An 11,267-nucleotide genomic window follows, 5' to 3' on the forward strand; every position below is an offset into this window, starting at 1 on the left:
ATGGGTAGAGTTTGTAGCGAGGTGCCAGTCGGAGGAATTTCAGCAGCAGAGTCAGGCTAACAAGGCACGCCAGTCACGCAACACGCATCCCCACAGGCTCAGCATTGGTGGGTACGCGCGCAAGGAGTTGGACTGTGACAAGGAAGATGAGCAGGTAGCTCGGGAGAACCGCTCCACACCATTTTCATAGATCCTGGAGAGGCAGGCCTGGAATTGGTTCCGACGAAGGGCTGTACGCTCGGCCGATGGTTCCGTCACCTTCAGGAAGTAAGAAACCGAGCAAGTGGCTCAAAGGATCCTGCAACTTTCGGAAGAATCCACTCAAGGATCATACCAAGCATCTCGAGAAAAAGACATACTAACCTTGGCTCTGGGGAACAAAGAGCATCCGGGTCACACATGTGACATACATGTTTCTGTTCCATGAAAGTTGGGATTCCCTGATGATGCTGATTCATATAGGAGCCGAAGGAGAAACAAAGCTGAGCGTGAAGCAACTGAGCGTGAACGGATGAGAATAGATATTGTCGCTGAGGTTGAAGCAAGGATGAAAGATCAGATAGATATGCTTGCAGAAAGGATGGAACAATGGGTCAAGCAGCGAGTATGGGCTATGAGTCAGCAGGATGTAGCCACGATGCTTGAATCTTCACCGGCTTGACACCAGAGCAGCTGTGCATCTGCACCAGATAATGCTCCGGATAACAAGTTCGATCAACATGACTTCCCTATCGACGGATTGAAGGTGACCCCCCCTCGACGACATTCCAAAAGAGGTCCCTAGCGAGAGATACCCCATCTATGACATGGAGGCGGCCAACAAATGTAGTCTCTTATTGCCCACCATTGTTGGCTCCGATAACATCATTGAGGTTGACATATGCTTGACATTCCCATGTGGCAAGGAACAGATGATTCACGGACTCCCGCTATAGCCTGGTTACTCTAGGGTGTCAGTGGACATGGTGTACAAGAATTGCACATCCCTCCCACTTCCTATTTCCCACAGAGGATGACGTCAGGACACTAGAGTAGGCCGTCCACTCCTTCATCCAGTGGTCGAAGAAGTTCATAACATTGGTTGCCCCTCCATAGCCTCCATAGCATCTATCTCCATTATGCAATGGTAGCAACTTCTCTTTTCGTCGTGCTCCGCCAAAAGTCAAATCTCCTTCTGCACCACATGAGCACAAAAATTGTTCAGCAAATCTGGCCAATAGTCCGCCAAAACGGCACCTCCCAAAAAGCACAGAGTCGGCAAATAGAAGGATAGGAGTAAGGAGGTAGAAGAAGAACCTCTATCAAACACTAACGTGGCAGGCCAGCCGTTACTGAGCAAGAAAGCATTAGAGCAATTGGACTGGGTATGTATGATTCTGTATGACCTATACATGAAGAGGATCCATGAGGAGAAACATCTTTCTCCTCATGGTTTCAGCGCTAAGTACCAGTGGCAACATTTCCTGCAACCAGCTGGAACCTTCCTCGTGACCTTCGAGGATTTATTCCTCCTCTACCATCATGACAAGCTGGACGCCGGTCTAATGAGATGTTGGGCATTGTAAGTGTTATTTATTGCGGTCTATGCTTAATGAACCGTCTCACTCATTGATACGCTCATTCATCTACATTACTCTTATGTGTAGACTTATGATTCAAGAAGCCAGGAGAAAGAATTCGAGAATTGGATTCCTCGACCCACAGGTCGTACATGGGTCAACAATCACTTGGTCTCCGGGGGAGGTCAAGAAATACATCGCGGAGGCCACGGTTGCTCTGTGTAGATCGAACAACCTTATTATTTTAATGTACAATTACCAAGACCATCGGATACTAGTTTGTATCTATAAATCAACACTGCATACCTTGACTCGATGTACTATGACCCAGAGATGTATTCAGATCTGACAGACTTGTTGACAACGGCGTTCGCGAAGTATGTTTCGATGGACGGGATTGCACGGAGAGATAAACCCTCGGTGACCCACCAACATCAATTCCGAGTAATAATTCCTCCATCGCACATCAATTTACCGTTATAATATGCATTTCATAGAACTAAATTTACCGTGTACAAATTTCTGCAGTGACACAGGCAGCCGCAGGGCACCAACCTTTGTGGGTTCTATGCTGCCCAGTATATGTTGCAAATCATTGGCCCTAGTCCACCAGTATACCCACCAGTTAGTGTAATTAAAGGATGTTAAAATGCATTTTTCATCGTTGTGTCTAACTATTTTAATTTTCTTCTATAGACATATAAATTTTCTACAAATAATCTCGCAAAGGACAGTATCATGTATATTAAAAAATGGCTCATCTATTTCATACATGCAGAGATCATAAATGAGAGTAGCGAATTTCATGATCTCAACAACTTTAAGAGCCAAGGTTTGTAATCTCAACAGAAGTTGGGAAGTTCAATATATTGAAGATGTATTATAACTTTATGGCTAATGATATAGAAAATGAAGCAAATGAATTCATTACTTTCTGTTAATCCAGTGTGTTGAAGCTAATTTGTTGATTTATATATTTCAGGTACGGGGTTGACTCAAGAATGAAGAATGAAGAATGCTTGTAAATATTGTGAGGCTTTGTAATAATTTTTGTGTATGAGTTTAAATGATATGTGTGATATTGTGATATTGAATGAATGTCTACTTTGTGTATGGAGTTTGAATGCAAATGATAAATATGTTGTTTTTTGAATGATATGTGTATGATATTTTACTGTTGTGTGTATGATCTATCAGTTTACATTCAATAATTTATAAATTTGGTACTATATATTTGAATGTACAACGTTCTAGAAATACAACCATCTGTATAAATGCTTTTTATAACGGCTTCTGTTCCATAGTATAGACGGCTCGTTACTGAAGCTGTTTGTACTAGGGAAATATCACAGATAGTTCCATACTTCGAGTCGTCTGTGATATAGTAACAGTATAGACAGCTTCAATAATGAGTCGTCTGTACTGTTACTATATCACAGATGGCTCAAAACTTCGAGCCGTTTGTGATATTACATGGCAAAGACAGTTCATTATCGGAGCCGTCTGTACTGTTACTATATTACAGACGGTTTGAAGTTTTGAGCTGTCTTTGATATTCCCTTAGTACAGACAGCTCCAGTAACGAGCCGTCTATACAAATTTTTTGTACAAATGGGTTTTAACCCGTCTGTACAAATCAGATTTATACATACTCTTTTCCACAGACGGTTAAAAAAAACGTCCCACATAGGGTTTAAAAACCCGTCTATACAATTTTTTTTCTAGTAGTGAAAGTGACACTTTAGGACACTGACAATAATTTGACATGGTCACCGGAACGCAATTTTGACCATCCTTCTCTACTGCAATATAAGTATATGTTTAAAACCTAATAAAATTATAATAGTATGCAAATACTTTTTAAGAAAAACTATGCGTGCCATTTCATAGGCACAGCTAGCCAATCTAAATACTTTGTGATGTATTGTTGGAAAAATTAAAATAATTTGATTACAATAATTCCAAAACATTATTATCTTTTACTCGAGGAAGTATTTTAATTTCACTCAAACTAGCTTGGATGATACTCTATCTCATAATGCCGAATATTTATTTTACTCAAGGAAGCGTTGATACTTTGTTGTACCATCAGTTCAATTTTAAAAGATGAATAATTGGTCCTTAATATGTGTATACCTTTTATTTTGGCAGTTGAGCACTTGCATTATAATTTTTTACACATCAACACATGGCTTTTAGTTTCAATTATGTACCAATATGTTTTTAAATAGCCAAAAATCAGTATACTTACCATATGAATTGCCAAGATAAAATTTTACCACAAACTATAATGAAGGATATACTTGTATAATTTCCTAAATTAATAGGTACTAATTTTTATTTACACCAAATTTGAAATTACAAGCAAAATTTCTCAAGATTTGAATAATTAATATGTTTGTGAAATCCAACCTACATTAAATAAGTAGGGAAAAAGGTAAAAAATTGTATATTACTGTTAGGAAATGGTACCGTGTGGGCTCCCGTTTGTTGACTTCGGTCATAATGGTTAAATCCTGAAAAACAAAACAGATAGGCTAACGTCATGGTAGGGATAGCTCCTTTTATGCTCTGTAGAAGTTAGGCTCGAGAAGGCGTAGTAAAACCCAAGGAACAAAACTCAAAGGCGAAGCCCAAAAATCGAAGAGGTGTGGCAAAGCCTGAAGCTCAGCGTAGCCCTGAGGCCGAAGGGGTGCGACGAAGGCCAAAGGATGAAGGGTCCAGCAAAGCTCTGAGGCCAAAGGAGGGTGGCATGAGGACCTTTAGTGATAAAGCGAAGACTAACCTAAAGAGAAACCTGCAAGTTAGATGGAACCTGCTAGAGATTGCTAGTAACCCCGGCGAAGGGTCCAATGCAAGTCCTTAAGACACGTGTCGAGATTTAGTTGCTTAGGACAATGTAGATAGACAACAACAATAATACCCTTGAGATATTCGAGAATATTTTCTAGTGTTAGCGAGATTATTCTTGTAGATTAAGGGTAAAAATATAATGATGACGGGAGTAGTTAATCTATGTCTATAAATATCTCTATTCACCTAATGTAAAAAAGAAGATGAACAATTACTACACTGTTCACTGTATTACGATCATGATCACAACAATTACATACATGTGAAAATATTTGGAAAATATGGGCTGGTACTGTACAATTATTCCTTCATGATAATTGTAAACTAAATATTCTCTTTGTGAATGTAGGTAGTGGTAGAATATAAAATTTTAGAATAAAAATATACAACTAGAAGATGCAATACCGTGCATACTTAACTAAAGAAATCCTTATTGAAATCTTCTCTAATATAGTGCTTGTTAGAATGGATGGACGCACATTTGACATCTAAATGCATCGATCGGTCGAGAATGACAACTGATTAGACAGCAACGGATAACGTAACCCCAACCTATCATTATCTTCATTCCCAACCAATAACTTGTGCTGTTCTTCTATTAATTAGGATATATATGGCATAAAGACATGGTGAGTCTTGTCAGGATAAAATTTCATTTGACTTGCCAGCTAATTATAGTACGAATGCTTTTTTTAGCCTGTATGGGCACGTGAAATCTGATTTGTAACAGATTTTTTATCCGTAAATAAAATTTATTAGTGGTGATCCATAAACATGATTTATCGGATATATCAAATATACTAGATCAAAATTCAAACAAATTAAATATAATTTAAATAAATTCAAATAAAATAACAGTAAATGTGATAATTTTTACGGGGTACACCAATAGACCCGATAAACCAGATATATCGGATATAGTGGGCGAATCCCCCCTCCCCCATTTGGAACCCAATGCATATATAAAGTGCCAATAAAAGGGATGTGTTAAGGATATATGGCTCTCACTTGAAGGACCATTTGGTCAGACAGACCTATAGCTATTGTTTCGGATAGCTAGCTTTCATGCTTAAATTTGTGTTGTATTATCTGTCTAATTTATCAGTCTGAAAAGTAAGAACCTAATTACTGTGCAGAAGAATGTGACAAATCGGGATTTACACACGTAATGGCCTGGAAATCTTGTAAAGTTAGGAAATACGCACTAAGTAATTGGTGGACCGAGGAGAGTCCAATCATGCAGAGAACAAATGTGAAGAGATTGTGTTATGTACTTGCAATACACGTAACTTCAAGCTCGATTTGATCGTCTATGGCCGAATTATTGACGGCTCTTTTCTAGCTACAAGGTCAAAGTTAACTTTAAGCGTGTGCATGATGCATGAACAGGCAAATTGAAGCTCTAATGCACCGCACGTTTATCATAATAATCCGATCACATAATAGAGATGTCCTTTTGGATATTTCACCCAAGTCACAAGAGAGTATAGCACAATTCCTCAAAATACAATTTTGACCATCAAACTCTATTTATATTATATATATATATTATAATGTGAATATCTAAATCTCATCTTAGTGTACGTTTTAGACAACTCCAATACCTGATTTTTTGTTTTTACGTAAGTTATATACTTTACACAGGAGTTACAATCACTTTTTGGTTTTAGAGCTTTTAATAACACCTGATATTTTTGGTTAATACACAATTAGATCTAATCTAAGCCGCATATCTCGAAATTGGATGGCTGAAAAATTAGGTGTTTGGAAGCCCTAACATAACCGAGGTGTTGTATAAACTCTTTTTTGACTGACGGGAGTATAATGGAATATTAAATATGGACATTCTAAATTGGAAACTTATGACAATCCACATCCACATTTCCGTTTGGTTCAAGTTGAATTCATGCATGGAAATGCTGAACCGAATTAAATATACAACTTCATTTTGACTTGAAACACTCATAATTTTGTATTTTGCATTGCCTTCTAGTAAATAAACACACTTTTGTTAAGTTAGCACTTCTATGAATGTAAGAATTGAGATATTTGATTACTAACCTAAAATTAGTAGAGAAGCATTTTTAACCGCAAAAAGGACAGTATTAAAATGTTCTAACAGAATAATGCTAATAGCATTTATCCACAAGTTAGATGTTCGTCATATGGGTGAAATACACAAGAATCTCAAATTCCACACGAAGATGAAACTGAACGAATTGTCTGCCGCAGTTCTGGCAAATCATCGCAAAGGGTGTATGACCGGTGGCTTTGTGGCTAAGAAACTATGGCATGCAACGGCTGTGGCAAATGAACAATACGCTAGCAAAAATTTGTCAAACTCGCCAAACCTCAGTATGGCGAAGTGTGGTGCGAACCAACAAAACCCCAAGATCGAACTTGATGGAGCATGTAGTCAATATGGTTAAAGGGGAGAACCAAAGCCTGGACTTAGATGGTTAGTGGAGGTGATGATACCCATACTCATCAGGGATTAAAATTCAGACTTACTTATTATGTATCTTATCGAGATGAATTTTTTAAGTAGTAGATAACATACCAATCAACAGTAAAATGGCTGTAGTGATTTCGTTAAACTTCAATCTCCGCATCTTCGATCTTCAATAGATATTATGTGAGTAGGTGTGATGATGTGAGTATATGTGTGTCTACGAGTTGTACTAGAAAAAATAGTTAAAGGGGGCCAACAGTAACATCAAGAACAGCACAAACTTCAACCAGGGAACTAATAGAGAGGAAGTGCAACTCAGATCCAAATGAATTCACAACAAAACGATCAGTTGTAGATCTCACAGCAGAACATAAACATGCAAATTACTGGCCAATCAGAACCGCATAATTTAGAAAAAGACTAATGCCAATGGAGGGAAATTCTAGACGATGGAATAAATACATGTACAATGCACCAACAGTGAGATCCATAAAAAGGTCTGGGACCTATAAGAATAGTGCCCGGAATACTTCTTTTCCCACACCTTTACAGTTTACTAACATGGACGGGGAGAATGTCTGAGAAAGAAATGATGTGATGCTCACCATAAACAACTGTTTTAATCTCCCTCTCAAACTATTAAGCATCTCACAATGATATATCTGGAGCATATATGCAAGCATAGGCCACTGGTGCCTATATGACATATGATATAAGACGCAGATCATGTAGCCTTTAATGGGCCCCAACCATCAGCTTAGTACTACACTACTCATGCATGCAAGTAGGATTCTTCGATTGTTTATTGAGCCTAAAAGTGGTTATTTTCTGATCACAAAGCATGCTATACGTACTAATGACTTATCGATGGATCCTGCGAAAACGATCGAATTAATCATGAAAAGAAGGGAGATCAAGATCTCGATTCGATTACATTTAGTACTCCAAAGTATGGCTTGCACAACATGCAAAAAGGGACGCAGATACATATAATTCATGTCGGCTATATAGAGAAAGATAGATAAATAGATAGATTGCTCCTTAGCTCTTAATCAACCTGAGAATGTGGACTCCATCCCCATTTCCCTGAAGCTTCCTTCACTAAGTATTCTTCCCAGATCATTAAAGACTTAAGTACATGCATGTCTCCACATCTTAACCAGGAGTAATTAAACCACTGCACAAGACAAGCATACGACACAGGTAAAACATAAAACACACGAGCATATACACATACATGATTGCACTGCAGCAAATTACTCAAACCACTTACTATTCGTGGCGCTTCACATGCTGCTGTCTCCTACTTCCTTGTGATCCATCCCAATGCTCTCCGATCCGGAGGTGGCGGTCGTGGTGGCGCTGATGGCATTCACGGCCCAATTAGCCATGGAAGCGTAAGGCAGCACGGGTGCCACTTCAGCGCCTGGGCTGCTAATAACGTTGTTCCGCGTGAAGTAGCAGCCAGCTGGCGGCGCTATGCCGTCGACGACCCCGAGCCTCCGGCCGCTGTACATGGCGGCGACGGTGGCCGCGGCGAGATGGCCGGGTCTCGGCATTGCCGTGGAGAGCCTGGGGGCGGCGGAGACGGGCAGCGCGGTGGGGATGCCCATATCGTTGCAGGCGTAGCGGAGAAGCTCGGCGTGCGCGGCGTCGAGCTCCTTCTGGAGGCGGTGGACCTGGCGCTGGAGCAAGGAGATGGCGCCGACGCAGCCGTAGACGGGGTCCTTGACGCGCGCCTCGGCCTCGTAGGCAAGCGAGCTCACGGCGTCCTCGCGCTGGTGCGGCAGCAGCTCGTTGAGCAGCTTGGTGACGTTGCTGGCGCCGAACACCTTGTGCACGTTCGCGAACTTCTGCGGCTCCTCCGGCGGGAAGTAGGGCGCGAACACGCACCCCGGCAGGCACTTGCGCCGCAGGAACTTGCACGCCGCGCACGGCGCCCCGGCACCTGGCGTCGTCGTCCCCGACGCGGCCACCGGGGAGACGGCGGAGTTGTTGCTGGTGCTCGACGGGGATGCCATTTCCGGCGGACTACGAAGTTATTACCTGAGATACTTTTTTTAAAAAAGGTGTTGGATTACCTGATTTTTGCCAAGTAAATGAATTATGAATATGCATGTTTTGATACTAGTTTTAGGGTTAGGGTTTTTTTCACTGAGGATTGTTCTGGGAAGGCAGGAGAAGGAGAAGATTAGGGTTTTGGAGCTGAAGGTGTTCTGATCTAGCTATGTGCAAACTTTGGATGCGAGAAAAAAGAGAGGAAATTGTTCTCTCTTTTTTTTCCTTCGGATAAAAGAAAGAGGGACAATAAAACTGTAGATTTCTTATCTGCGGAAATTATTTGATATAAGGACCAGTGAAAATCAATAGCATGATAACTGAATGCAAATGGAGTGTGATCCACCGTATAAATGCGTGGGTGTGCATGTATGATGATATGGCAGAAGAAACACAAATTTACCCAAAAAAAACTAATGTTTGCTCAAATCTCAAGAAGCATGGATAATATAATAGTACCAACAGAAGACCAGAAGACTGCAAGCTTTTGTTTTCTAAAATTTCTCTAAGGGCAACTAGCCAGCGAGAGCCTTGCTCACCCTCACCTCTTTGAGGTCACAGAGAGGATAGATCTGATGATCTGATGAAGAAAGGATGAAGAGTATGTTGAAGGAAATTTTCTTTCCTTCTCTCTGCTGCTGCTAGCTTGTATCTTCCATGACATCCACTGCTATCTAACAAGCTGCACAAGAAAAGAGGAGATAAATAGAAACAAAATTTTTGCAGGGTAAGCGATTCTTGTTTCAATTTGTATGTGGATCGAAGAATTGCAGGAGGGGCATATGATCAGGTAGGACAGCCTAACTCTTGCTTGTCTCTCTGGCTGTGATCTGTGGGGTTGCGAGAGGGAGATATAGAGAAATCAGCTCCCCGGCCTCCCCCTCCAACTGCAGCAAGGGAAAGGTGAGGTGTATAGATCGACCACACAATATGAAAAGGCAAGCCAGTATTGAATGGGTAAGTGAGAGTCGAAGAATATTATGGAGGTGTTGCAAAGAAAAAAGGGCCCGGGGCAGAGAGAGAGTAACAGATAAACAAGGACAAATCGAGATTAATGGCAGTACAAGAAAAAGTGTGAGGGTGACATTGCCACTACTCGCGAGAATATCTACCACAGTACCTCCTCATCTCATCGCCCTTCACAAACAGTTCCTGCTGCGCAGAGGTATACATGTACGTACGTATAAATTATTTAATCATGCTTATTAGTATATAAAACACAATCGGTTCACAGTAAAGCTAGGCAGCAGGGATTAATCTTAAGGGAGTTTCTTTTTATACAAATACAATCGTCCGTGAGAACGTAGCCTCGCTGCACTACTATAGAAATAATTTAGTTGAACGTTTTTTTCAGACGGTTCTGTGAAGCTGTTTGTGCTAAGATTATCACAGACGGCTCTAAATAAGAACCGTCTGTGATAATGAAAAGACTCATTTGGAAGTGGTGGGACGTTTTCAGTACAGACGACTCCCGTCTGTGATAAATATTACAGATGGCTCTAGTTATAAACTGTCTGTAATAAACCAATATCACAGACGGCTCTAAATTAAAGTCGTCTGTAATATTAATACAGATGGTTTGTATTTGGAGCTGTCTCTAATAAAAAGGATATCAAAGATGACTTCAAACAGAAATTATCCGTATAATTAATACAAACGGCTCATATTTGGAGCTGTCTGAGAAAATGACCGGGGGAGGTGGGTCACTTTATTACAGATGGCTCCAAACATGAAGCTATACGTACTATTAGAACAATACATCATCTCCTATCTCCAAATCGAAGCAGAGCAGTGGCGCTGAACAATAGCGCGCAACTTTTGAAGGAGAGGACGATTTTGAAAAAAAATTATTAGATTTCGGTGAAAGTTTGAAGATTTATTGGTATTTATTTATCCAAGGTAAGTATTATATTCTATTTTGGTTTAGATGGTCTAGATTTTGGTTTGGAGAGCTAGTTAGATCTAGATCTAAATTTTTTCCATAATAACATAGTTTTGTTCTATTCATTAGATGATATGTAGATTTGTGTTCTAATTTAGTCTTGAGAGATCAAATATATCTATATCTAGATTAAGATTTTTTCATGATTATCTAGAATATATTAGTTGTTCTAGGTATATATAAAGCTCAAAGTATAGATGAATGTTTAATTATGTGATACTATAAATGACTAGCTTTAATCTAGTGTGCAGATAAATTTTGGATGTTTGGTATTTAAACATAAAATTATCAATAACTATATGGTATTTAACAACAAGTTTTGAATTAATGTTTGCACTTATTTTTAGGTATTCATATATATAATATAACGGTAATCATTAATTATTTTTGAATTAATTATCAT

The 11,267-nt window shown here is 39.7% G+C and overlaps 1 protein-coding gene across 4 annotated transcripts; it reads right to left on the reverse strand.

Annotated features, from left to right (window-relative positions):
* Positions 1–7,734: 7,734 nt before the first annotated feature.
* Positions 7,735–9,945, reverse strand: LOC133888759 (LOB domain-containing protein 6-like). 4 transcript variants are annotated; one of them, XM_062350360.1, is made up of 4 exons: positions 9,728–9,945; positions 9,468–9,604; positions 8,138–8,918; positions 7,735–8,041 (listed from the first exon to the last, which is right to left on the reverse strand). In XM_062350360.1, exon 3 carries the CDS (start codon positions 8,883–8,885, stop codon positions 8,151–8,153), a length of 735 nt encoding a protein of 244 aa, XP_062206344.1. In that variant the 5' UTR covers positions 8,886–8,918; positions 9,468–9,604; positions 9,728–9,945; the 3' UTR covers positions 7,735–8,041; positions 8,138–8,150. The 4 variants fall into 4 exon arrangements, with proteins under 4 accessions (XP_062206344.1, XP_062188414.1, XP_062201120.1 ...); XM_062332430.1 differs by having other exon boundaries at positions 8,138–8,910; positions 9,468–9,945; XM_062345136.1 differs by having other exon boundaries at positions 8,138–8,910; positions 9,462–9,945.
* Between the last annotated feature and the right edge of the window lie 1,322 nt (positions 9,946–11,267).

Source organism: Phragmites australis, chromosome 1, assembly GCF_958298935.1.
Source record: "Phragmites australis chromosome 1, lpPhrAust1.1, whole genome shotgun sequence".
NCBI classification, from domain to species: domain Eukaryota; kingdom Viridiplantae; phylum Streptophyta; class Magnoliopsida; order Poales; family Poaceae; genus Phragmites; species Phragmites australis.

Coding starts and splice junctions, on each gene's coding strand:
- LOC133888759 (XM_062350360.1), bottom strand. CDS start 8,885: ATGGCATCCCCGTCGAGCACCAGCAACAACTCCGCCGTCTCCCCGGTG.